At 36.1% G+C, this 27,748-nt stretch overlaps 3 protein-coding genes across 4 annotated transcripts; 2 read left to right on the top strand and 1 right to left on the bottom strand.

Annotated features, from left to right (window-relative positions):
• Window positions 1-308: 308 nt before the first annotated feature.
• On the bottom strand, window positions 309-3,258 carry LOC147390040 (glucan endo-1,3-beta-glucosidase 11-like). Its single transcript, XM_086418778.1, has 4 exons — window positions 2,673-3,258; window positions 1,450-2,564; window positions 841-1,003; window positions 309-553 (listed from the first exon to the last, which is right to left on the bottom strand). The coding sequence occupies exons 1-3, from the start codon at window positions 2,707-2,709 to the stop codon at window positions 893-895; spliced, it is 1,263 nt and encodes a 420-aa protein (XP_086274904.1). The 5' UTR covers window positions 2,710-3,258; the 3' UTR covers window positions 309-553; window positions 841-892.
• An 8,009-nt stretch (window positions 3,259-11,267) lies between these two features.
• Window positions 11,268-19,632, top strand: LOC147390039 (serine/arginine-rich splicing factor SR34A-like). Its single transcript, XM_086417875.1, has 12 exons — window positions 11,268-11,501; window positions 13,827-13,947; window positions 15,056-15,121; window positions 15,226-15,300; window positions 15,391-15,502; window positions 15,634-15,680; window positions 15,750-15,807; window positions 17,208-17,257; window positions 17,388-17,444; window positions 18,115-18,206; window positions 18,293-18,382; window positions 19,342-19,632. Exons 2-12 carry the CDS (start codon window positions 13,861-13,863, stop codon window positions 19,418-19,420), a joined length of 813 nt encoding a protein of 270 aa, XP_086274001.1. The 5' UTR covers window positions 11,268-11,501; window positions 13,827-13,860; the 3' UTR covers window positions 19,421-19,632.
• Window positions 19,633-21,208: 1,576 nt separating this feature from the next.
• Window positions 21,209-22,301, top strand: LOC147390038 (uncharacterized). 2 transcript variants are annotated; one of them, XM_086417876.1, is made up of 5 exons: window positions 21,209-21,351; window positions 21,496-21,605; window positions 21,722-21,934; window positions 22,018-22,071; window positions 22,169-22,301. In XM_086417876.1, the coding sequence occupies exons 2-4, from the start codon at window positions 21,531-21,533 to the stop codon at window positions 22,069-22,071; spliced, it is 342 nt and encodes a 113-aa protein (XP_086274002.1). In that variant the 5' UTR covers window positions 21,209-21,351; window positions 21,496-21,530; the 3' UTR covers window positions 22,169-22,301. The 2 variants fall into 2 exon arrangements, with proteins under 2 accessions (XP_086274002.1, XP_086274003.1); XM_086417877.1 differs by lacking the exon at window positions 21,209-21,351 and adding an exon at window positions 21,381-21,404 and having other exon boundaries at window positions 22,018-22,301.
• The last annotated feature ends 5,447 nt before the right edge of the window (window positions 22,302-27,748 follow it).

Below are 27,748 nucleotides of genomic sequence, written 5' to 3'. Positions count from 1 at the left end.
CTATTTATTTAGAATCATGATTGTGTAACGTGGTGCCTATCTTGCTCTGATTCACGAAAATAAATATGCAAGGCTGTCCTCCATATGCCACATTATTATAATATTTATAGCCCCACCCCTTCCAACCAAAAAGATAAGGAAAGTAAGTCCGGTCCCGGTCATGGTTTTAAATCCCATCCGAGACCAAGACGACTCGTTCGAGATGGATAGACAAGTCAAATGTATCGGATGAGATTTAAAATCACGATTTATTTTTCTCATTGTTGAATAAGATGACTCAAACACATCTGAGACGACTAGACAAGATGTCAAAACGAGTTTTAAAACCATGATCACAGTCCCCACCAATAAGGAGTTGGTTTGTCCCATTTTGATCAATATTAATAATATATAAATAAATTACTAACAAACACCAATTGGCTACAGTACTAATACATGATTACATTCTACTAAGATGACAATGTTCTTCTACTTCAAAATGGGGTCTTTGCTAATCTCTCAGCCTCCTGATCGTCAGCACGAAATCTCTTTATTCAATCAAAACCTCTGCAAACTAAAAAAGAGGGGAAAAAAAACATTTAGAGTGAGTGCCAACCAACCTATAAAAAGCCAAAGAGCTAGTATATATGATGAGATGGATCCAACCACTGAACCACAACACAGCATTCAGGATGGATCCAACCACCAACTCATTGATCTAGGGTTAATAAGGTCTAGACTAGAGAAAAAAAACCACAAATGACCCACCAAATCGAATACAAACGTTAAGAGACATTTAATTAGGTGGGGGTTTAAGGGGTTCATTGAGGATTATTAATAGGAGGAATGGAATTTCATCACCTTTAATTTCCCTTGCTCCTGAAGCTTTCTCTCCATTTCATTATTGTCACCATCAGCATAAACTTTTACTGTTTGGACTTGAAACGAATAATAGAAATGAACTCAGACAAACACAAAGCACCGGTTGCAAGTAAAACATGGGCCCCCCAGAGCGCAATTTGTCCTGAAACCAAGTAAAACCCCACACCATAAATAAATAGCACTCACTTTTGCAATTTGCACCCCGTTAAGGAGAAGATATGATGGCAGAATTTAAAGTTTTTTTAACGCATTTGCGTGAGTCCCATTGCATAACATTCGATGCCAGAATAAATCCAACGGCTCATATCTCTCCTTCTTTATTATATGGTGTTCAGTCGGTGCAAGTTGTTAGCTAAACCGTGCAAGTTGTTTGCTAAACCACAACAGTTCGTTTGTTTCTCTAACCTACTCGCCACCTGTATTAATTAATGGTCACACTCACGTCACATGGTGCACATTAGATTCTTTTGTTAAAATGCGCCACATAATTTGTAGTTTGTAGCTCTGCTTGCTTCTAACTAACTTGTGATTATCTACCAAAAATTAGTTCTGATTATTGCAAAGAAAGACATAAGTTGCATAACTTACCATAGCTGAAGAGATGGACAAATAACCGATCGATGAACTAGAAGACGGATTATCGGAATTGTTGCCACTACCGCCGATTGTGCTGCTGCTGCTGTTGTTGTTGTTGTTGTTATTTCCATTAATTCCGGTGAACTCGAACTGATACGCCTGCGTTCCATCTGGCTTAAATAGTCCATAATTCCTCTCTGACGTTGGTCCCTGTTTCATATTCTCATTAAACAAAGCAAAAACATAAACGTTCAAATCACAATTGGGCCTCATGGGCGTCCCCTTTTTCTGTGAAATCAAATTCATCAGATTCCCATTATACTTCTTTGCGTTCTCCGGCGTGGCTCCAGCTTCATTTTCGTCCCCCTTGGAAGGCCAACCAGTCTCAGAAACGTGTATTGGAATTTTGTTGTATCCAAGCAAAGCTAAAGCAGCGTGCACAGCGTCGATCTGAGCGAATAACATATTGTCGTAATGAAGTTTCGAGACTGGATCCAAAATCCCTTGGTTCGACTGAAACAGAACGAAATCAAGAGGAACTTGTTTCGGATTCGCTTTGTATGCGAAGTACGGATAAGTATTAACGAGGAAAGGAGATCCTGTTTTAGCATGAAAGTTACAGATCTGAGATATACATCCCCTTAGATCTTTGCGAAAAGCTCCAGAAGACGGTGGATAAGAGGTCTCAAGCACAGCTAATGAGTGAGCTGTGGTGACGCTCACTTGCTTGTCTAACCCTAGATTGACAAGAGCTGTTTGGATGTTCTGCATCGCTGGGAGGAGATTTCCAGCCAGAGATGCGTCGTTTAAGGTTAAAACTTCGTTTCCAATAGTAATACAAGTGATCTTCGTTGCAGGCATGTAACACTGAACGTTTGATTTGACCCAAGCTTCTGCTGCTTCTGGATCTCTCATCTTCGCTAAGTATTCGTTTCCAAGTCCAACAACGAATTCAACACCAGTATTCCCAAATGCACGAAGAACACGAGGATCTGCATCGTACAGCTTCACTTTATTGACACCAATTGATTTCAGTAGTGGAACTACGTTTTCCGGCGAAGGAAGATTGTTCGCGATTTGGCCGTAGTTAATGCCTATGGAAGCAACCAGTACCGGAAATAACAAACCTGCATCACATCCCCGCCGGAATCTCATAAAATTAACCAGAATACTGGAAAAACAGAGATTTTTTTTTTCTTCCTTAAAAAAAAAAAAAAAAAAAGAAAGAAGATTACCTGATATTAAAGAAGAGAGAAATCTAATGAACTCCATGAATTACTTAAAATATCTTCACAGAACAGAACTGAAAGCAAGTGAGAAACATGCAGAAACTAGAGATTTAAAATTATTAATTAAAACTTAAAAGGCGTTAGGATCATTCTGCAGTCAACATAGCCTTTGATTGTTGTTCTATAGAAGATCCACGCCTTCCAATTTCCATGTCTAGCTGATTAAGCTCCGTTAGAGATAATGCAGCAGCCGTTACTGTCTCTGCTTCATTATCAGCCTTGTGTTGTGTTTGTCCTCATGTATACTAATATAGGTGGAGAAACATCCAGTGCTACTACTACTACTACTACTGCACTAACTACAGTCTAAAGCCACGCAAAGTTCCGCACTAAAAACGTTTGCTACTAAAGAATTTATTCTTCAGGTTCAGGATATTAAAAAAACAAAAAAACAAAAAAATCATGAATGAATCGCGTGAAATCGAAGGAGGATGGTTAATTGACGGCTAGGAAAATCAAAAGCTGCGGTTTTGTTGAGATCTCCGTTCCCACCTCACTAGCCCTCTTTTACTGAAGGAAAAAAAGGAATATATATTTCGGTGATGTGGTTAGGCAGTGAGTAGGTTTCGTCTTGTTGAAGATAAAATTAATCCATTTTATTAATTTTTATGATTAATTAAGGTGATTGCTGCTGCTGATGCTCATTGTGTGGGTCCAGAACGGGGGGGACGAATCATTCAATTTTTTCTGCCACACCTTCACGTGGCTCCCATTCTCAATAAGGAATCTGTTTAATTTCTTCGCTTTTCCCAACCCAAAAAATTCTTACTTGTTTACCACATTAGTGTCACAGTATCCTACCAACGGCTAAGATGGGAAGATCCCATTCCTCTTGTCATCTCAGCCGTTCTTCTTCATTGAATCGATCATGAGAAAAGCCGAAAGAGGGAAGGGTGTAAATTTCGATCTGGATACGTGTCACAGCAAATTCATTGATGCTTTACCTCAACTTGATGACTCTTAAAATAAACCCCAAACGCCTCCGACGAGCCTTTCGAAGCGTTTTTTTCTCTTATCTCATCCGCAAAAAGTTATTTCAGGTTTTAGAAAGTCCATGGGTATTTTATGATATGATGGCGTTTGCAATTAGTCAAAAAGAAAAATAAAGCCAAATATCACTCACAAGCAAAACACAATCCGTAAATTATGTTAGTTGCAATTTCAATGATATTTTATCGGAAAATACTAATTTGCTTGCGTTAGACACTGTTCCACGTTGCTCTTGATAGTCCATTTCTCCTCTAGCTCCTGTTCTGCAATTCATAGAACACCACATTCAAGGAAAATAATAACACAGTCCTCTTGGATTCATGGTTTATGTCAGATTTGAAATATATATATATATTATAAAAATAAAAACTTTTTTTTTTTTTTAGCCTTAATGGAGTATTTGAAAATGGATGGTCATTGTAGTTCAATATTTAAATGATTGGATGCAATCATTTTAATGATGTGGCACACCCTCAAATGTTGATATGAACTACAGGAGATTCGTGCTACAGAGGATCTACTCCCCTTGATAGAGTCTGAACCAACTTCGTTACAACACACGTGGCACTTTGAATTTATTTCAACCCCTACACTACTGCTAAAATTTGGAATACCTCCTTAAAAATATCACATGTAATCCAATGTAAAGGGTTTCTTAAAATTTTGAAGCGGTCTATCCGCTTCAAAGTTTTTCCACACTCATGTGATGGTGTATAAAGACTCATAGATTTCTTTAATTGCATCTCGAGGAAAGAAATCTATGGTTATTTTTGCATTGTCACATCGACATAGTGTTGAACACAATGTCCTAAGAAGAGAGTGTAGCACGACTCTATTTTATCAGGAATAACTATGGTGAGTATGTGCCATGAATCCTTGCATTGTTTTTACTCATTCCTTATAAAAACTAAATATAATGCTTCTTTTTTGTTTAGGTATAGAAGTTTGGCGTTACACCTACAAGGTGGACTATCCATCTTATGAGATTATGTGACAGAATCTTTTAACTGTTGGCAAGACAATTTTTAAGTTTTTAATCAGCTGTCTCATGAATAACTTCTAACTGTTAAAAATTATTAACCAGTTAAAGTAAAATTGTGTTACTTATCATCTATTGCTATGACATGTGCATGACAAGAGCACCAAATAGCTACATCAATATATTCTTTTTTGTGGTTTTTAGTGCTTTGTCCTTCTTGAATCATTAATGACCATGTTGGCATATCTATTTATAAAATTTTTATAGTTCCGTTACGTCACTGGTATTTAAATAAAATAATAAAATAATAAAATAATCTTTATTTATACTATAGAGAAAAATAATTGTGCGCTAATCTAAATCATACACGTGTCCAAACTGATTAAGTGGTACTAGGCGCTGATCAACATATGGGCACTGTCCTGTAAGCAGGGCAAGTAAGAGCAGAGACCTCCCTAGTCTAGCTGGCAGGGCAGCATATCATTGAGCAAATCTAGATCAACCAAGCGGGGCAAACTGAATTGTAGAATAACCGTAAGGCTGATACGCACATGTCATTCCTAGAGATCTCGGAGGACATCTCTGCAGTTTAATACGATCAATCTAAGAGATCTCGATTAGGTAAACAACTCCGCAAAGTCGATAAATATCCCATGATTATAGCCTACAAAGGGAGTAACCCTCTGGACGACTAGGGGGGATAAATAACACAGTAAATACTATTGAGAGTGGTCTTTTAGAGGGATTAGAGTCTAACCAGTTTTCTGAGACTATTCCTTTGCTTCTTTAACTTAAGTATCGGAGTGATTTTGACAGGTACCACGCCGCCGCGGGGAGGGAGGTGCTAGGAACGACTTCGGATCAGTGTGGTTGAATTCATCAGAGTCGTCCACTGGATTTCGACTGCACATATACTAAATATAGAGGGTAATATTGGTACGTTATCTAGATCGTACACATGTCCTAGTAGAGTAAGTCGTACCTGAAGCGAGCTAGTAAAACCAATCTTGCCTAGCAGCAGGGCAGACCAAATTAGTAATGCAACGCTTGGTCTGGCTGGTGGGGTAGGACAACATAAGGAGAAATCTTGTATGCTTAGTAGGACAAACATAATCCGAATATCTACATAATTTTGGATTGCATATGTCAAGTCCAAAGATCTCGAAAGAAATTTTCGGAGAATCTTGGACTCAAGATTCAAATTCCGTTTAAGATCTTTGTAATCAGAGGATTCACCGTAATCGAATCCCGATTAAAGAGAAAACACTTATTTGAAGGGAGAACTTATAAATAGAGGAATCAACAGAAGCAGAGAGATCTTTTTGGCCGAGAGAACAAAGGGTGAAACTATTTTTCTTTAATAGGGTTTTCTCTACAGGAGGGATTGAGGAACTGCTTTGGATCAGTAGGGCAGGGTTGATCAAGGTAAAACTTGATTCCGCCTCTACACTAACAAATGATTTTGTTTTTTTAATTATATATTTTACTTTTATCTTTTTACCCATCCTGCCATTTTTTAGTGTTGATTTTGTAACTCAACCCAATAAGGTAATTCAAAAACTCACTATAGTGGCAGATGCAAGAACCCTAGATTTTTTTTTTTCGTTGGGATATACAACTGCACATCGTTGTGTATCCCAAGGGAAAAAATCTACAATTCTTGCTGGGTACACGTGCATCAGTTGAGTTTTTCAGTCACCCTATTAGGTTGAGTTGCAAAATCATTACATTTTTTTTTTTAATCTTAATTAGAGCAACTCCAGCGCATTGCTTGCCCCTTCTCAACTCCTATTTTGGAGAGTTAAATCGAAAATATGTGCCTCCAATACACTATCTATCCCACTCTCCATCTTGGAGATTGGGAGTTTCAATATCCACTTTGGATATCAAGTTTGGACTCCCAACTACTATTTTAAAGAGTTATTTTGGATTTTATGCGTTTCCAATGCACTATTCATCTCCATCTCCATTTACATTGAATTAAAAAATATTACAATATTTGTGAATAGCTATTTTGGATAGCATGGTTGGAGTGCATATCCCTTGAATGTCTACAATGGCTATCCATAAACAAGTGGCTATCCATTATGGATAGTTATTCTGGATATTCTCCTTGGAATTGCTCTAACTCCTTACAATTGTTGAAAATATAGTTGTTTTCATCATCATGTTGTTACCTAATAAATTGTTTGAAGCAAAGAAAAATCATTGAAAGTTTTAATTTCAATGAACCGTTCATAATTTCAAGGAAGAACAAATGTAAAAAATGTAGGTTTAAAAAATTTTAACATCATTTTTCTTTAAAGAAATAATCACTGAATAAGATGATTAATTGACAAATAAGAGTTGGTGAAGATCATGTCAACGTGATCACTATGATACCGTAGCAATGGTTATGATATTGTACCATTCACTTTGATATTATAGTAATCGTTTTTTATTTGAAGAAGATGTTTCCATGTACATTGGCAACATTACCATTGCAGTGTAGCGCAAACTAATGAGTGCATAGTAACAAATGATTTTATTAAATAAGCCATTACTTATATGGTCAAACAATTGCTTATGTTATAAAATATCTCAAAAAAAAATTAAGTAGACAATGAAGCTATTGCTTTTTTATGGAGGGTTAAATCGACAAGCCTCAAGATGTTTAAACGTGTCACATATAGATACGTAGGGATCCGACCTGATGAGGTTGTACCAATTTATGAGCTCTGAGGGAGGTTAGCTCATAACTCGGGGTAATTTGGAACGACATCATAAGGCATAAGGTTGGGGAGATTCTCTGGAATGGTGTGCTAGCATAGATTAGTTCAAATCATTGGTTTTAGGGATTTGGATGTTATATATTTCTATTGCATAAGCATTCTAAATGGGAGAGGATTTTGAAAAGGAGAGAATCTTAATTAAGCTAGCATTGCTTAATTAGGATTAGGATGGAATTAGAAACGTCTAAAATGGATATCATTATACCATTATCTATAAAAGGGGCACACTCATGCAAATCAATGGTATGCAAAATTTCTATACCAAAACTCAATCAAAATTATTCTGTGGTCTAACTTGGACGTCGGAAGCTCTATGGTGCAGGCACACCCAAGGGATTTCCGAGAAACAAAGGAACATCAACAAAGATTACAAATCTCGGGATAGAGCAAGGTTTTTTTTTGCTTCTACTCTTGCGTATCTCTACTAATGTCTTTGGGGAAGGTTTTAAAAAGAAAGATAATGCAACCCACCCCAGGCCTCCCCCTAATTGCTTCCATGTTGTGAGATGATTTTGGGTTCAAATTTCTTTCGGTGTCTCGTTTCTCGAGGGTGTGGACCATGGGTCATAGCTGAAAAAATTGCCACAAGAGTTCCTAATTTCTTTATATGTCTAGCAAAGGAAGGATGAAACAAAATGACATCAACCAAAAAAATAATAATAAAGACAAACTGACAAAAATGTGAGTATCTTTAAAAGTGTAACTTGCCTCAAAAGCAACCATTGTAGGCTGGAATTTACATTAAAGTAATCTTATCCTCCATTTAATTAAGTTACGGGCTTTACACGATTAGAATAAAGTGTAAACATGGTGCTAATATTTAGTCGCACTGAACTGATTCGAAATTCTTCTCATGTGGCATGTGTATAGAACGATAGATCTTTTTCTTCTGGATACACAAGGAAAAGAGTCGATTTTCTGACTGAAAACTTTCACTCGGTCTATACTTGACTGACGTGGCAAAGGCACAAAAACCTAGATTTTTTTTCTTTGGGATGCACAAGGAAATATATCAACGGGCAAGGGAAAAGATCTATGGTTCCGTACACACATCTACGTCAGCGAGTGAATTTCAAATGGCTTTTTTCGAGTCAGTTTATCATTAGTCTAACATTTATGTACAATGGCATTGCATCTCATGGATGATTAGTGTTTCTGATCTATATATTTTACCGCCCACAATGGGATAAAACATTGTCTTTCATATTTTCCTAGACATTGGCACATCTATACTTTTTGGATCCGTTTTCGAGCATGCCCCTTTGTTTATTGAAGCCAGTACCTTGGATGATGCAAGAAACATATTAAATTGATTGTTAGGCAAGTGGCAAGAGGATAACTCCAAATCTCAAAACAATAAGAAAGTTTGATGAACTTCTAATTATAGATAAACTTGAATTAGAAAATCCAAAATTTGTAGGAATCTTGGGGAGGATTTATAAATAAATTAAAGGCTCAATAGAATGCAAAGATATGCAAGATTCTCTTACCATCATCTGACTTAAGCGCTGGGAGTAATTTCAGCGACTCTCTGAAGGGAGCATCAACTGAAGATCACAGACAGAAATGCTTGAAGAATCTCAAGAAAATTACTCCCACATTACGATTTTTAAGAAAAATGTATCTATAGAAATTTTGTTTTTCTTTTTTATCTTAACCTTCCATTTGATGGATGCCTTATCCATGCATTGAGGTAGAAACATCCTCAAATTTAACTTCTTTTTTTTTTGGTTAACGGGGGTATCCGAACTTACGTCCGACTAATGGGACTGGGTGAGCCAGGGCTGGACCAAGGCATATGGATCCCTCCCCCGGGCATGTGCAACTCCCTCACGTCACACCCACTAGGTAAGTGAGCGTACGCCCTTGCGGGTGGCCTTGAGGAGCCACTGCTCATACTGGGTATCAAACACAACCTACGGACTCTCACCGCTTATGGATTTAAAATTGCAATTGAGCCAACCCCTCAGGGTTAAATTTAACCTTCTTGTTATGAGACATGTTACCTCTATGTTAGGCACATAAGTTTAGCATCTAGAATATCAACCATAGGGTCAATAAGTACCTCACTAGCTAAATCACAGAAAAATATAGCCTTACAATCCAAAAATCCCAGGTCTTTGATCTTTGGCTGATTACTGACCCATCGATTTGTTAAGTCACATTCAACCAATAGTGAAAATTCGGGTCAATGGATTCATTCCCACATTCAAATCACTGTATCACATGCAAAATAAAATACCTTCTTTCCTAGTACACAAAACTTGGACAACGACATTGAACTTGCCCATGAGATGTCCACACTATTTGATAGAAAAAGGGCAAATCAAATCTAATGGAAACAAAACAGGGCATGTCAAGGGCATTTGACATTGTGAAACCACCTCCGCTGGACCTGATGAAAAAGGCTCACTAGTACTGATTTTGAAATTCCATCATCTAAGTTAGGCACGATTGGAGGTTTCAACATTTCAAAATTACGAACTATCTTTTCTATTTTAAGGAATTTCAAAATTTACGAATTCTTCTCTCTTTGGCTCCATTTGTTCTAATGTATAAAATGTGCTAAAAATTATTAATTTCTTGGGTACAAACTGGTTGGTATTTTTTTCTCCTTTTAGGGTTTTTATTGTCATTTGGTGGTTCCATAAATAACGACCAAATATTTTGGGAAAAATGTGATATGGTATTGGAAGTCCTGCGTTATGATATTGTAACTGTTGCAATACATGCTTATGCGTAATCGTTCACACATTCTGCAATTAGTATAGCCCTTGTGGGCTTCACAGTCATTACTTTTTCATCTCTTGTGACTACAAAAGTTACTCCGTTTGCTTTACAATCCCACCTATTTCGTTTGTGTCTGAAATATTTCATCCTGTCTAAAATGATCCGCATGGAATGCATAACTATGCATTTCTATTTCCCATAATCGCATGAAATATGTTCGATCCTGATTGAATGAGACTTTTTACCCCCCTCACTATTTATATTGATATGTAGGTCACATTCAATCCTTATTTATCCATTGTAACGCGGCTATATTTTTTAGGGATGGACTAGTTGTAGATCATCTGGGGCTAATTGATTCACTCACTCCCCCCACCCAAAAAAAAAATCAATGACTAGGTATTCAAGATTACCCATGAAAGACTTGTTCAGGGGTAACGAGACTCAGGTCAGCACTAGGGGATCAATTTAGGAAGATTGAGTTCACTAAGGAGACCTTTTAGCAGTGAGAAAGGGTTATTCCTAGCAGTCTTAGTTCAATTGTTGTTAAACAAGGGAGAATGATCAAGAGTTTAAGGTGTTCATTTGTATTTCATCACTAATGTCATGGGTGATGGATCTCCGGAGATAAATTTGTTGGAAGTTTGCGTAGCATGGAATCGAATCCTTCTGTTTATTTTATTTTCCTAATTATAAAAACACCCACGAATTAATAAGGGCAATCCACATCATAGCCAAATTGTTTTGTTTTATATGGGTTAAAAGTTTCAGAATGAACTTATTTTTTGTGAGGATGATATCCATGATGAAGAGATTGTCATCACAAAAAATCAGTCTATTTCGAAACTTCTAACCCATTAAAATAAGTTCAAGAATTGTAAATTGTCCAATTTTTTTTTTTCGTAAATCAGTTTTGATAGGGTTAAATTTTTTGGAATATGATGATTTTTTGTGAGGATGATCTTTATAATAATATCAGTTCATTCCAAAACTTTTAACCCAGGATAACAATCCATTAATTCGTAGGGTGCTTTTATAATTACCCTTTTACTGGTCCATCATATCCCTTCTCATTTCTTTAACCTCAGGCTCAGATAGACAGAGACGTAAATCTCTTTTGGTTGATCGTTCAGCACATTTTCACGTGACATGCTAATGTCCCATATCGTTTGCTCGCTCTTTTCCCACCGTTCCTCTCAAGTTTCCTACATTACTCTCTGTCTGTGAAGAAAAAAAACCCTAACTTTCGAGCTCTTTTGATCTGAAGAATTCGTCTCTGCTGATATTAAGCTGTCTCTTGATTTGGTATATTTTATTTATCTGAAATCTTTGCCTTCGTTTTATTTATTTTATCACTCACTCTGGGATAGGATTAGGTAGGTGTTATGTGGTCACCATTCGTTTAACAGATTATTTGTTCCTCCGAGAGTGAAAATTTTACATGATTCTAAGACTTTGTGTGACATGTCCGTTGTTCCAGTTATTGTGAAGGCCAAAGTCGAGGTAGAAAATTGGGACACTTAGCAGTCTTAGCTTGTCAAGAATTTTATATATGCTGTGTTTTTTATTGAACCAAAGCATGCAATCGAAAAACTCACTTGCTATAGAAAGATGCTAAATAGTCCCCTACTGAAGCTTACTTGGTTATTAAGTCTTAAAGATCATTTTTTTAAGTGTAAAATGATTATAATCAGCAACAAAGGAAGCTACAACCACGAGAGTGAAATTTGGTTGCAAGATTTCACATCTTATATTGTAGCTTTCTCATCTTCTTTACATAATAATATCTACTGTCCAATGCTCCCATTTTTTATTTTTAGTTTTTTTGTGTGTGTACCACAACGAAACATTGCGGAATTTTGAATGTTTCAGTATTTCATGCAAAGCATATTGGTACATACATAATTAATCTTTTACTGAAATTCATATCGGGAATGCTTCAGAATGTTATAATATAATAGAATGCTTTCCATAACATATTGAAGCATGGAAAATGCAATATTTCGATATTAAATTTATTGTTAAACAAAGTTAGTAATTTCTAATATTCATTTAGCAAAATAAAATAGACTTTTTACAACAATATCTTTACATCAAATGCAATGTTTCAAGATTTTCTATGTTTCGAAGTATTTCTAGTGCATGACTATCTATGTGAAAACATGAGATTTTTAGCTCTAACTTCATTTTATATACTTACAAAATAGTTTCTATATCTATTTATGAATAAAGTAGTAAAATTTAAAGTGAATGTTTCGGTTCTGTTCCATTGAGTTTTATTTTTATCGAAAAATTGATACAACAGAAAAAAAAAAAAATGAGATTTTAAACCTTGCTAATATCTACATAAATCTGTATAATAGTTGTAACATAGAGTGTAACAAAACCTACCATAGAGCTTATATATAAGTAAATAATTCTTCGATACACACTCGTCTAATATCTAAAATAAAATTAGAACCCTAGTTTCTCTTTCAAGCAGAAAACCGTTCTTGAAACGCTTAATTCCCATCAAACATTTGAATCCACTTTTGCCACATAACCTGAGGAGCCTCAAACCACAAATGGTGATTGTTGAACTGTATTTTTTCATCTTCTTCTTTTCTATTACATATTTAAAATCAGCAACTGTGATAAAGTAAGTACCAAGTACTGAAGTTGGGAAGGAATTTTCGATTTGGAGAAGTTTAGATCATCCAAGTTTTAGAGGTTTTCATATGTTTGAGTGCTTTCCTTAACAGCTTGGCAAATCCAAATCAATATAGATTATACACATGGTAAATGAAATTGACCATCTGCCTGAAGTATGAGTTTCAATATTGATGAAAATTTATGGCATGGTCCACATTATATCAATTGTTTGAGCTAGGTAAGAAAAGAAAGTGGTCTGCTTGTAAACTTTCAACCTAAATTGACTTACAGAATGTTGTAAAATGCACTTAATTGAGTATTTGTTGTTTCTTATTTTCCAAATAAAGCTTAGAAAGAGTTAGAGAAATTCCCAATGAAAAATTGGAAACAAAGTATCCTAAAACTTCCAGCATCAAATCCTCCTCGCCTCCACTAAATCGTGAACTTTAGGATCATAGCAATTATTCCCCCAACACCAATCTAAATATGTAGGGTAAGAAAACAACCAATCCATACTAAATCATGTTACAGATGCAATTACGAAGTCATTCACTCTCTCTCAAATAGAGAAATATCTTTCTTCAAAAGAATGAAAAATAATAGAGAAAAAACCCAAACATATTTTGGAGATCTTAATATTAGTTTAAGATCACCTTATTGATCATCTTCTGAACATCACTTCTGTGTGTATACCCCTGATAACAGTGTCAATTTACAAGGACATCAGACGGAGAGGATGAGCAGTACAATTTTTATTTCAAATTTCAAATTGCTGTGGAGTTTCTTGGAGCACATAATCAATGGTGCTTGTGGAGTACCACCCACACCAAGGATTGCTCTCTTGTTTTTCTTCACAATCTTGACGCTGTTTTTATTGTATTTGCATCAAACAGGCTCCTAGATGCCAATAAATGGATTACACCATATGCTGTGTTCCTTGAACTTTAATTTTTTTAGTGGGAGGGATTTTCATCTTGGTTATACCCTTTTTCTATGCAGTGAAAAATTTCCTTGAATTCCTCTGATATCAGAAATGAGTGGTCGTTTGTCTCGCACAATCTATGTTGGCAACTTGCCCTCAGATATACGTGAGTGGGAAATTGAAGATCTATTCTACAAGGTATGGATTGGCTATTTCTCTTTGCATTCATTTTCCCTGAATTGGTTTTCAATACACTTCACCGCTCTTGAATGACATAACCTGTCAGTTTATGTCTGCTTCTCCAACATTTTTTTTTGGAACTGGGTATCCGGATCTCTTAGAGCACCCATCAGTTTATGTCAGCTTCTACTTTTCCAACATTTTTTTTTTTGGAACCGAGATGTACGGGTCTCTTAGAGCACCCGATTAATCCTCGCGCATGTGCAGTCCCCTCCCCCCATATGTATTGGCTAATTTCTGGGATAAATCCCTGAGGGTGGCCCTAAGGGGCAATTCGAACTGAAGACCTCCAGTTTGAGGCGTGGTCTTGGCCATCTCACCAACACTTAGGTGTTTTATTCTTCTCCAACATGCCCATCCAAAAAAGAAAAAGAGTACAAGTGGTCATATCATCCACCTCTGGAAGTTCAATCTTTCCTTACACGTTCTAGATTTGTGGTGCAAAACACTTGGCGACTATTCATTTGTGGTATACATGTTAAATTATACCGTTTGAGTATGAATGGTAAGCTAAACAATCAATAGAAAGGCATTACATATATTTTGATGGTTTTCCTTACGGTTACATTCCCTATCAGATGCAAAATTGCAAACAAGAAACTGCTGGGCAATGTTTTGTACTCTTCCTGTTCATGTCGTTTTGCTCTCCAAATCTTTTCTTAAAAGTTTCGGTTGTCTTTATCTGCATGAAATATACGCTTTATGTATTTTTGATCTCTCCACCAACTGAATGATCAACTAATAATGAGGAAGCTATATTACTTGTGCAAGAATAGACCATAGTTCTGACTAAGGGCTCTATCTCAAAGGGAATGCTACATGATGGAGATGTCTATGTTCAAAATATATTGCTACCTTAACTGTTCATTTAATTGGCATGAGCTATTTAATTCTTAAAGTTTTTTTGAAGAGATTAACTAGTCTTGTGGATTATAATCTCTGCTGGATGTTTAGTATTACAGACTGACAATTAGTATTGATTTTCTAATTATGTGGCATATATATTTCATTTCTTTGGAAACATATGCTATTATGTGAATGATATATTACTTTTCGGTGGCTGCAGTACGGTCATATATTGGATATTGAACTGAAGATTCCACCTCGCCCTCCTGTTTATTGCTTTGTGGAGGTAAATTTTTTGTTCTCCTAGTCTACACTTGGTTACATAACGCTGTTAAAAAATGTCCATTTGGATTATGGTGTTGTATCATGCTGCATTTGTCCATTCTGCAGTTTGAAGATGTTCGGGATGCTGAAGATGCAATCAGGGGTAGGGACGGCTATAAGTTCGATGGCTGCCGTTTAAGGGTAACTGAATTTTTTATTTTATTTTATATGTTCAACTTCCATGCATGTAGCACCTATCTTTGGTTAATGATTATTTGGTTCTTGTTGCAGGTTGAGCTTGCCCATGGTGGTCGAGGGCAATCATCTTCAATTGATCGTCGAGGTGGTTATGGTGATGGAGGTAGTGGACGATTTGGGGTCTCACGACATTCTGAATATCGAGGTGCTTTCATGGGATATCTTGCATAATTTTAGTTGTGATTTCTTTCTCTACCATTCTCTAGTTTTTTTTATTGAGGTTTTGTTATTGATTTTTTTGAGACATTCCTGATAATTCTCTGTTTTACTGTATAGTTGTTGTTCGTGGACTTCCTTCTTCTGCTTCATGGCAAGATTTGAAGGTGAGGGCATTGCCTAATTTTACTCTGCATGCACAAGGCAGCCATAATAGTTTATCTTTTGGTGAACAGGATCACATGCGGAAGGCTGGTGATGTCTGTTTTGCCCAGGTTCTCCATGATGGTGATGGTAATTTTTTTAAACATTTATTGTAATCTGTATTCCTGGTTGTGTACAGGATCTATAATTTTTGCTAATCTGATTCACATGTTTTTTATAGAAGGTCAGATGTACTTCACTTTTGTTCTTGTTAAGGGAGAAGCAAATTAGTCATTGATGGCTTAAGCTCTGGGACTGCCAGTGAAGCAGGAGCACATCATTGAGTTCTTGAACGTTGTAAATGATCCTTACTAAAGTATGCTGCATAGTTTTCATTTTTATTGATTAAATTAAAAAGACAACTTACGAGAAATAAAATTTAGAATCTGCTACGTCAGCAGGATCTTGTGTATATGGACAAGTTGGTCCTGCCATGATACGGCCTTTTGTTAAATAATAGAGCCAGTTATCCTACGTATGGTCTCTGAGCAAACATCTCCAAAGGACAGAAAACATTGCAGAAAAAGTTAGACTTGTATTCACTATGATTAGAATCAGATATCATGAACAAAGTGGAATGCTTGAACATGTGGCAGTGATCCTGTAAGGAAATAATGGAAGGTTTCGAAAGGGGAATAAAAAGATCACACCATATGAGTAGGTGCTGTAGCAAGGGGATCAGAATCAGCCAAAGGTGATGTTTTTGAGCTTGCAATCTGGATCAAGTGCCAAAATGTCAACAGTGACTGGAGAGAATTGATGATCTTGAAAACCCTAATTTTGTTTTTGGCCCACTGATGCCAATTGAAAAAAAAAAAAAAAAAGTTGCAAAAAATGGGGAACCCTGACAGAATGACAATCATACGAAAGCTGAAACCACAGTATGTTTCTTTCCCTGATTAGGGTATATATACTGTACATAATGCATATACAAGGAGAAATTACTTAGATGCATCTGCAATGAATTAAAACTACAAGAATGTTAAAAAGATAAGGTATAGTTCCAGGAAAAACATGTTAAGTCTGAATATCTTCGTGAGACAAATGTTCTTTTGCGAAAGTGCATATGTTACATTAAATGTGCCATTAGGGACATATATAAAACTATATATGTATAACTATTGTCTTCACACGGCCTTGCATATGTGTAGAGAAGTGTGTTTGGTATACTATACTGGTGGAGAAATTTACTTGATAAACCTGAGGCCTTTTAGGTGCAAAATAAACAAGTAGAAGCTTAGTCTAGATGAGATTTATAGCTGAGGTAATTTAGTTTCTGATGTTCATCTCAGACAGCGTTTCTGAACTCTGTTGTTGTTAGATTGGTGAATGCATGTTTTGCATTTAAAATTTCACTACTGCTGGTTTGGAATGGTATAATTTGTTAGTGGTATTGTTTCACGTTCATTTTGAAGTTCATGTTTTCTAAGCATGTCTTTTTTTTTTTTTATGTTCCTCTTACTTTACTGAAGTGCTATGAGTGGTTTCAGGAACCATGGGGCTGGTAGACTATACCAATTATGATGACATGAAATATGCTGTAAGAAGTTGATAATTCTTTCTCATTCTCTCAACTCTCTGATGTTTTTGCAAATGCTTACTCAACACCCCCCCCCCCCCCCCCTTTTCCTCCTCCAATTTGGTATCTTATGTGTTCTTTTGTTGCTCAGATTCGGAAGCTTGATGACACTGAATTTAGAAATCCTTTTTCAAGGGGCTATATTCGGGTAAAGTTTATCATATTTTTAACCTAAAACAGTTTAAAGAGTTGTTTTTTTAATTCTTGGATAAGGATTGTAAGACAGTTGTTAGTCATTTTGTAACATAAAACATTTTCTTTTCTGTATAATATTTATCATTAAAATGTTGATTTTTATTAATTTTTTTGAATGTTTCTTTCCATTTTGGTGAATGTTTCAGCTTTTTCCTGGATCAAAAAATTCCTCCAAAAAGAAATTTTAACCTGGTCTAGCCCATGATAAAATGCTGAAATCCTGCAGTTATAAATCAGTTGTCAGGGTAGTTTTTTCTATTTAGGTACACCACGGATTGGGCTAGAAATTAATGGGGAAAGTGAGCATTAAACCATGCCATGTGGCTTCTTTTGCTACATGGGGTATTTAGACCTTATGTAATTCTTGAGTTAAATGAAACTGTGCCAAAGATAATCTTTACTATCCTGTGCTTTTTCTGCCAGTTTTTGCTGAAAAAAATGTTGACACCATTATGTTTGTTCTGAAAGTTAAGATAATTTCTTTATTTTTCGCCATTATAAAGCTTGTGTAAAAGAAATCATCTTTTACCAATCAATAGAAGTAGAAAAAAGTCTGGAACACATGGTATTTTACTTTTTTGAGCTTTAGTTGTGTTTCCTTATTTGTACTTTTACTGGGACAGGTGAAGGCCTATGAGAGCAGTGTGTCAAGGAGCCCTAGTCGAAGTAGGAGCCGAAGTAGAAGCAGAAGCAGAAGTGTAGGAAGGAAGCGGAGGTAAACTGCCTGTAAACAGCAACTCTATTTTGGTTTCGTCTTTGTGATTTGCGTGTTTTTAATAGCTTGGTTGTTTCTTTACTCAGCAAATCATTGGAACGATCGATCTCTAGATCACCATCTATTTCTCGATCTGCATCAAGATCTAGGTCTGCATCTCCTGCCAGATTGCCCAGGTATTAGATTGAATAACTATTTCTAGATTGTGTTTTTTGACTTCACATTTTGACACGATTTTTCTGTGTGCCAATTTCTGAACTTATAACGTGATATTTTATTATTGTCCGCTCAAATATGCAGATCAAGGTCAATTTCTCCCCACCAGGTAATACTTGGGTTTGCATAATCTTGAATATATGTCATTTTTATGTGACTAGGTCTTGAAAGGTTACCATTGGAACACTTACTAGAATTTTGTTGAGGAAAACAAAAATCTGTTGCTGTGTTGGAAGATGAAAGTACCTCTAAACTTGGGAAAATATGTATAATTAATTTTTTTATCATATATTTTTTTGTTATATTACAAGCAAGGTTCTTTATCTCCTGTAGCATCCTTATCTTTTAGAGCAGTCTGTTAATGATATTACTGTTTTTATGATAACGAAATGGCACAAGATGGTGTGCCTCATCATACATAATATAAAAAATAGTTAGATTTTTTTTTTTTTTTTGAGGATTGCTCATAGTCATCTTACAGCTCATGCATATCTAGGGTTCATCTTTTATCTGAAAAGGAAAAAAAAAGGAAGAGGATACTTGTCCATATGGAGGTAGTTGTATTTTGATTACACAAGCCACACAAGAAACTTCAACCTGGAACCATTGTCGTCATTATTCAATCAAAATGCATTATAGCAGCTATTTGGTGTTGGGAACATGAATCCTATTTTCAGTTTTATCTAGAGTTGTATCTTCTGTCACAGCATGTGTCTTCAGATCTTCTGCAGCTAGAGAGTGTCATATTTTCTTAACAATTTGTTCTTGACTTTTTGGCCAAAAACGTATGATTGAGTAGATTTTCCCCCCTTTAATGATAACCTTCTCCTCCACCCTGATCGTTAAAGCTTGTTTGTCATAATTTAAGATGTCCTCTTCTTTTCCTGTTCTCATATATTGAAGCTTGTTTTCTTTTCAGGCGCGGTCGGGTAGTGGCTGATCCCTATATATTTACAAAATCAAAACTTCTGGTGGCTATTGAGAATGGCAGGACATGATCTGATATTTATATATGTCTTGAAAATTACTACAAAGACATCATTTTATGTTTTAATGGTGACTGATAGCTCTTGTGGTTAAACCTTTTTCTAACTAGAGATTGGATTGTTGGTGTTCAAGCATGAAATTGTTTTGTTTGTGGTTCAAGATATTTTGTTGGAACTGGTAGAATAGCTTTAATCGATGTTGATTGTTGAATGCTTTGAATCCCTGTAGTTTTGTGCTTCTGATTGATTGCCATGCATGTATTGTTAGCAAGGATTGATGTTCGCACTTCTGTTGGTTGCATTTCCACTGAATAACTAGTTGTCTTTTTTCATTCACTTGCCTTCTGCAGCTACAGGATCTCTGTTGGTTTTAATGTTGAATAATTGGAGACTTTGTTTCTTGTGTGTCTCATTTTTTTTGGGATATACTTTGAAAAGAATGCAATAAGTTCAAAGTGTTTAAGGTCATCAAATTGGGGATTATTTTTGTTTGAAAAGGGGGAGATTTCATTAGTGGGACCTATTAAGTGTTCGAAACCCCACGAAGCAACGAGTTCTTAGTCAAAACCCGAAGGATAAATGGTGAAAAAAAAATCAGTGGCGACCTTAGCATTGAGTATTGAATTGACCGTAACTTGAACCACTACAAAGGGCATTCTCTAACTCTTACACAAGCTCCATGTTTTTTTAGTTGTGGTTAAAATTTTGCTACCGTGTGTGGCCCTTTGGAAATACAAGTATGTTGCAATTTAACATCATAATGAACTAAAAAATGATTCACTTGTAGAAGATACCTACAAAGAGTTGAAGCATTCCATATGGTGAAGGGATTATTTATTAGAGAAGTAGCACCACCTTTAGGTTTGATGTCATTGTGTCATGGCCGTGTTCTTTCGAAGCGAGGTCGTGTGGCGTTTGGGGTGCTAATCCACAAGTAAGTCTATCAAAATTATCTCACATCACAAAACGTAACTAACAAGCAAGAGAACGAGGGCAATACGAGGCAAAGTCATGCGGTACTATCCATCTAGGTTGATAAAACTTTATCAAGTCAACTTGACCATACAAGATGAAGGATCGAGTATTGAAAGAGAGATTTTATTTCATATCAAATTTTAATAATAGCACACCAATTCATGTGGTACCATCCATCTAGGGGGGGTCAATGGGTTGGTTCTATAGTATGGTTCCTCAGGAACTTAGAACCATAATCATAATATTTAATTCGGATCTGGTTCTTGTTGATTTTAAGTCTGATTCTAAAATAAACGAAACTGGAACTGAAACCACCAAAAATCACAAGTATCCATCAATTCCGATTCTCAAGAATCAAATAAGAAAAAATGTTTTCAAATCATTCTAAAAAGAATTTCTTTAAAAAAATTAACATATTATCAACAAAATTATTAACATAGTTATAATTTGTTAGACATGAGATACAAATTAATGGTTTTTTTTCAAAAAGAAAATTTTCTCATAATTAAAAGTAATAAATTTTTAGAAGATTAACTCATTTTAACTTTCAGTCAATAATTTATATGAAAATTTGAAGAAATAAAAAATACCTTAAATCATCTATAATATAGAAAGAATGACAAAATAAATTGGCTCCGGGTATTACATATTCGATTCCAATAAACCCTGCTCTAGTCAATTCCAATAAAAAGGGATCTGAAATCGGGGTTTCTAATTTCGATTAAATGGGTACCCATTGACACCTCTGCATCCATCCACGAATCATCATCACACATATTGGGATTCTCTTAGTAAAAGTTGATGTGGCAATAGAAGCTCTATTTTAAAAATTAAAACCATTCAAGTGAAACCCTACATTCGATTGGGGTTATAAGGCATATAAATTGGCGCCTTTTCAGAGACCCTATATCTCAACAGCGAAGAGGAAACGCAATTTAAAATCTCCATCTCTATTTCATCTTTGGGAGGTTTCTCTCTTGATCTTCTTCTCTTCGATTTGCTATTCTTCTCTTCGATAATTGTAATCCTTTAATGTGTTATATGTTTTCTTTTGGTTTATCGTTGTGACTTTTTCTGCATTTCAATCAGTTTTTTTTTTTTGGTTCCCCCAGCTTTACAGATTGATTAGTCGTTTGTAAGGTAAGAGATGTCGGTGGGAATGGGAGAGATGGCTTGCACTTACGCTGCATTGCTTCTCCACGACGACGGGATCCTCGTTACGGTATCCATCTCTCATCTCATCATCCATTACAGTTTCGCTGCATTGTATCTTATCTTTGAGTTTGATGGATGTTTGGTTTTTTTTCCTAATTGAAAATGGTTACCAACAAACAATAGGCCGAGAAGATCGCTGCCTTGGTGAAAGCTGCGAACGTGAGCATCGATCCATTCTGGCCGAACCTCTTTGCAAAGCTTGTGGAGAAAAGAAACATCGAAGATCTAATAATGAACGTTGGCTCTGCTGGAGGTGGTGGTGCTCCCATTCCCATTGCTTCCCCATCCCATGGTGGAGCTGGTTCTGCTGCTGCACCTGCAGCCGAAGAAAAGAAGGTAACTGATCCGCCCCTAGTTTTATTTATTTATTCGCAATATTGTGTTTTTGTTTGATTTCTCTGCCATTATCAACATTACAGGAAGAACCGAAGGAAGAGAGCGATGACGACATGGGATTCTCCTTATTCGATTAGGTGCTCGTCCTGTTATGGTGGTTCGATCATTTTTGTAGATATAGGTTCCTTCTGACTTCTGATTAAGTAGAGTTTTCTCTTATGATTTTCATGTTAGTGATATACTTTACAACAACAGATATTTTGGTGGAAGAAGTTACAAGTTGTTTTGTCCGGTTTCTCAAATCAAGTAGAGTAAATTAATATTGTGATGGTTGCCAACTATTAAATTAATAGGTGTGTTTGTTGGATGGATTCAGCTCTGGTCTAATTTTATCAGAACTTATTCAAAGTTTAATTACTGCAGCATAATTGCTTATTTAAGTGCAAATATCTGAGCTTGTCTTAGCAATATTATGGATGATGTATTGTTATTGTTAGGTACTTAGGTCAAGAAAAAGTGGTAGAGTATTTTATTTTACGCCAGTTCATCTGTGTGGTCTCATTGTGTTGGGTATGATCTCTGTGTCAACGGATCTTCTTTCAAAGATAAGTTTGTGTTGTTAATTGCAATCCATCAATTAGGAACTGTCCACTCCATCGTGGAAGTATGTATGATCATACCAGGATAGCTTGACTGTTAATGTATTCTCTTCTTCTAGTGGCTAGTGCCTGGTTCCTTACATCCCCAAATTTGTACTCTGGCACTTGTGCCGCCTGATTGTCTTACTTGGGCTGTTCATCAAGGGATTTTTTAACGCTCATTTAGGGTCATTGAAATTTGCTCAAGGAGTTTGGAATTAAACTACTATACTATGTGCGGCATTTTCACTTTGACTATCACCTAGGTAAGATTGTCTAGTGACTATAATTAATGGCATGTTGTGGGATATCTGTCCATTGTGGGGCATGACTTTAAGGAACATATCGTTACTTTGTCTGGCAGGATCTTGGTATCTAGGAGTTAATTGCTGGTTTGATTCAGGATTTTTTTATAGATGGAACGATGATTTACGTTGTCTATCCCAATATCAGGGAGAAAAAGGGGAGGTGCTGTTGTACAGGGTTGTGACATTCTGGTGTTTGATCAAAAGTACATGGGTTGTATCACATGCTTCGTCTGATGAGGTGCATATCCTGGTATTCCCCTGTCAGGTGCTAGTAGACTTTGACAGCCCCTAGTTGTTAGTCCTGATTATATAATAGTAGACAAGGTATATTGTGGTGGTTCTTTGAAATCATATTTTTGAAGTTCACAAATTCTTCCTACTCACAATCTCTGGAGAGCTGATTCTTTTAAATCAGTTTTTTTTTTTTTTAATGGGTCTACATCCCCTGCTTTGAATCATGAACCCAACTCTAGGTGTGGCTGCATTTATGTATTTTCCAACCTTGAGCATGTGTTGTTACAGCTCTACAGTTAATGGCACTTAAAGTTTATTGCACACTCTTCCACTCCCTTTGCATGATTAGAAGTACAAGTTCACTTGGCCGTGGGACCATAGGTTAATCACAGAAGGGGGCCTATAATGTGTTGGGTGGCAGCCATATAATTATATGGGCTAAATGTCTCATGATAGTCTCTGCCCTCTTGTTGGTGAAATCCCTTGGCAACTAACCTTGCTTTATATCTAGCAACACTTCCATTATGATTTCTTTTGATGCGAAAAACCCATTTGCAGCCAATAATGTTTCTTTGAGATGGAGGAGGCACAAAAGACCAACACTGCGTTTGGATAGAGCTTTTTGACGACTTCTGCTCTTGCGGGGAGCTAGCAAACGTTTGGATAGATTTTTGCTTTGGCGTGGAGAGATTTTTGCTCTTGCGGGAAGAGGTTTTTTGCTCTTTGTGGAGAAGCTTCAAAGACCTGCTCTTCCGTGGAGAGGTTTTTTGCTCTTGCGGGGAGTGATTGAGCTTTTGCTCTTGCACGGAGAGGTGTATCCACACAGGCCCCAAGTACCTTGAGCTTTTGAGGTCTGGAATTCCTCTGACATAGCTCTTCTCCATTCTTGATGTTTAACAGCGATTATGTAGCAAGTTGCTTCCATAGAAAGAGACCCAGTTGTGCTCTACAAGGTAGTATGCCACTTTTAGATCTTCTAACCATTGGATGTCCAGAAGAGTTAGCAACGAGTAGTGTGGGAATAGTTAATGAAAGGCTATTAAGTGTGTAGTCGGTACTAGGGTTTTTGGAGTTTGGTATGATAGGGGATGAAATAAGATGAGTTGGAGAAGAGTGTTGGGATAGAGAAGGAAGTTGTGTGGTTGATGTATAAGGTGAAACGACTTGATGTTGATGGTTATTGGGTGATGTGTTGGTTTGTAGATGAATTGGAAATATCTCTCGATTGAATGAAGAAAGAGGCTTTTGTGGAGGATAGCTTTTTGTGTGATGAAACGGAAAGATATTCTCGTGAAAATAAAACATGCCTTGAAACATACACAACACCATAAGAAAAATCCAAACGTCTGTAGCCCTTGGATTTTAAGCAATATCCAAGAAAAGCACATTTTTTGGATTTAAGTTGGAACTTGTTTGTATTGTAGGGCCCATAAAACTAATTTACAAACAAGTATACTAATGGCTCCCTCCTCTCTTAAGTAGACAAACTTCCATTTAATACGAAAAAGTGGAGAGATGAGGGATGTTACCCATTTATGTTATTTGTGTGTTGTCATGAAGGTCTCTATGAACCAATCCCTAAGGGTTGGTGAGATGGCCAAAACTATGCCTCCGGATGTGGAGGTCTTGAACCTTCAGGGATTTATCTTTTTTTTCCTTTTTAATAAGTAAAAATTTTGTTGATAAAGAGGACAAGATGTCTACTAAGAAGGTACTAGTATATCTCACTACAAACAAGATCCCATCTAAAGACGAAGTCTTAAAAGAAAAGCCCTCTAAAATCTAACTATTTAGACTAAAAAAAAACCCAAAATAGGGGACTGCATGTAGCCTATTTTAATAGGCTTAGATACATCGGCTCCAAAAGGGGGAAAACATTGATTTTATTTGGTCTAGTTCAAGGCAATCACGTTAATTGATGGTAAGTTATATTCATGATGTGAGAGGAAACAATCCTTTATATTATGTTTAGTAAAAATTTTATGTTATTCAAAGGAATTGAGATGGAATAATATTTTTAAAAATTCTAAAAATTCCAAGAAAATTTAGATTGATGGTCATAAAACAAACAGTAGTCTATAAATATTTGTAATTTTTCTTCTTTTATCTCAATTATATGTTTGATGGCTAACCCCAAATCTTGTTTGGGGAAAGAAAAGTCCTTCAAAACAAAAGAGCAAACTTGCTAAATTGGTTATCATGACCTAATAAGTTTAAATTAAAACTTGCATTCACTAACCTGATATGTATAATTGGATCTTTGGAACCGCCACTCAAAAAAAAAGAAAATAAAAAACTTTAATCCATAGGATGCAAAAATCTTGATGTCGACCCCCTTGAAAATGCTATGTGGGATTTTTTTTGTTTTTGTTTTAGATCCGCCAATCTCGTAAGAGCCAATACCAATTGAAAAAATATGCAAATAGACTCGTGAGTTGTGACCATATTCATTGCACATTTGCATTCTTGAAAAATAAGACGAAGATTCGTATAATTTATTTATTTATTTTTGTTTGTTTGTTGGTGGGGTTGGGTTGGTTGATTGGTATTGGGCCAACCTAAAATTAATAAGACATCATATCAGGGAAGGGACACGTGCTGTGTATGATGTGGTGCTGGAGTCCTCAAAAGCTTGTGGTTGCACATTTTCTTTCTCGCACATCATCAGACCGACCGAATTCATGTATATATCAAATATAAAGTTATTTTTTTTATATAAAAATAAACGTGGATAGATTACCTGTACGCATACGTATCATATGGGACTATTAAGAGCATTTTTCTTTTTAAATTGCTTTTGAAGTCTCCTCCATCTGTTTTAACGGTTGGCAGAGTTTGGATTATGAGGAAGTCATAAAATGTCCAGACAAATAAACCACGTGGACGGACCGCTTCAGCCTTCAACTTTGGTGTACGCTTAAGTTACAGCTCCATCTTTCTAGACTTGGCCAGATGCGTCGGTTCGGTCGTCCCCATTTCTTTCTTTCGTAGAAGAAACTCTCTTTCCATTCCACATTGCACAATTGACTCCCCAATCCCATATTATATATATATATCTCTCCCTCTCTCTTATAAAAAAGGCTAAACTGCTCTCTTATAATTTCTCACAACGTACGTGTTTCTCTCAATTATCGATTCTCAATCAGATCAACCATTTCTAGCAGTTGTTGCTTATCTTATCTGCCCTTTGTTTTCCTTGGCTATATCTGTAGACTTGTTTTACTTGTGAATTGGAAGAGTTTGAAATTGAAAAAGGTTCATCGATCATCAGAGAAAGGAATCAATCATTCCAATTATGATGTCGATTTTCAGTTCATTTGATGCTGTATGTGCTGAATATTTTGGGCAGAGAGCCGTCGTTTATAATAATCTGACTCCAATTAAAGAAGAAAATAAGATGGTAGAGGCGAAGGGGCCTTTAACTGCAATTGAGGGCGACATGACGCAGAAGAATTCGTCACCACCGGCGGCGCCCAAATTCGGAAAGCCTATGCAAAAGAGGACGCCAAGATTTGCGCCAGAGTTGGATGGGTTGAATTGTTTTGAGACCATCGTCTCTCATTAATTTTCTTCTCAAGGGTGATTCAAGATTTTTTTTTCTTTTTTTTTTTAAACCATATACATAGCTTTGTTAAATTCTAAATTGGATAACAATGTCATCTCAATTTTTATTATTTATTTACTCGTCTTGTTTTCAGTTATCGCTTCGTATTAGTAAATGTTAAGCAATGATAAATTTAGGAGTCTAACTAAAAATAATTGGCAAAGGCCTAAGAGCTTATAAGGAGAGAGACAAGGTAATGAGTGAGAGACTCCGTCAAATTAGGCCCATGCATGTCTAAACATGAATTAGGTGACGTGAAAGAAGGAAAACTACCTAATATTAAGTTTTATGCTCTTGCTGCGTAAGTTGAGTACAGACTAAGTGAAAATTTTCATGTTAGAAAATCATTAGCGAATTAAAAGATTAGGAGAAGATGGCCGTAGATACGAAGCACTCAAGTGAAAGCTTCAATGGATATGACCATGGCTCATTTGAGTTATGTTTTGATTTTTCCTTGATTTGGGTAAATGCAAGAGTATTTCTTTATTTTTAGCTTGTCATGGGTAGACGCACCCGTCAAGTAAGACTAATCTCATGGTCACACACACACGCGCCACCACTTCGAAAAGTCTTACATGCAACTAGTTGAGTCGAGGGTTAATTGAACCCTGGAGGGTGGTCCCAAGGAATTCTTTGCTTTGTGGGATTTCAAACTCTTGACCTAACCTTCCTGAGGAGCTTATCAAAGCAGCTTGCCACGAGCTCAACCCCTTCGAGTTAAATGAAAGATTATCTCTTCATTTAATATCAATTTGATTTTTTTATAGTCATCTTAACTCAAATTCTTATATACGCAACTAATAAGAGCGTGTTTCTTGTTTTATAAAAGAGAGCTTCTATTGGCATCCCAACTTTTACTCATTACACTCCCAATTTCTTAAATTATTTGTCACCCCAATTAAATATTAAAATACATCATTCAAACATTACAGAAAAATTGTTCAAATTATTATCTCAACATTAGAAAATATTGTAACACTCTAAACAATTTCAATAGATTTTTACAATTATGATTAGGCTCATATAAAAT

The sequence above is a fragment of the Akebia trifoliata genome, chromosome 12 (assembly GCF_017979445.1).
Source record: "Akebia trifoliata isolate Shusen 1 chromosome 12, ASM1797944v1, whole genome shotgun sequence".
Lineage (NCBI taxonomy): Eukaryota > Viridiplantae > Streptophyta > Magnoliopsida > Ranunculales > Lardizabalaceae > Akebia > Akebia trifoliata.
The sequence above is the reverse complement of the archived record's forward strand: the minus strand, read 5'-3'. Positions and strand labels throughout refer to the sequence as shown.

Coding starts and splice junctions, on each gene's coding strand:
- LOC147390040 (XM_086418778.1), bottom strand. CDS start 2,709: ATGGAGTTCATTAGATTTCTCTCTTCTTTAATATCAG. Junction 2,565..2,672: donor TCTCTCTTCTTTAATATCAG/GTAATCTTCTTT, acceptor GATGTGATGCAG/GTTTGTTATTTCCGGTACTG. Junction 1,004..1,449: donor TGTCCATCTCTTCAGCTATG/GTAAGTTATGCA, acceptor ACTTGGTTTCAG/GACAAATTGCGCTCTGGGGG.
- LOC147390039 (XM_086417875.1), top strand. CDS start 13,861: ATGAGTGGTCGTTTGTCTCGCACAATCTATGTTGGCAACTTGCCCTCA. Junction 15,301..15,390: donor TCGATGGCTGCCGTTTAAGG/GTAACTGAATTT, acceptor TTCTTGTTGCAG/GTTGAGCTTGCCCATGGTGG. Junction 18,383..19,341: donor TCTCCTGCCAGATTGCCCAG/GTATTAGATTGA, acceptor TTTTCTTTTCAG/GCGCGGTCGGGTAGTGGCTG.
- LOC147390038 (XM_086417876.1), top strand. CDS start 21,531: ATGTCGGTGGGAATGGGAGAGATGGCTTGCACTTACGCTGCATTGCTT. Junction 21,606..21,721: donor ACGACGGGATCCTCGTTACG/GTATCCATCTCT, acceptor AACAAACAATAG/GCCGAGAAGATCGCTGCCTT. Junction 21,935..22,017: donor CTGCAGCCGAAGAAAAGAAG/GTAACTGATCCG, acceptor TCAACATTACAG/GAAGAACCGAAGGAAGAGAG.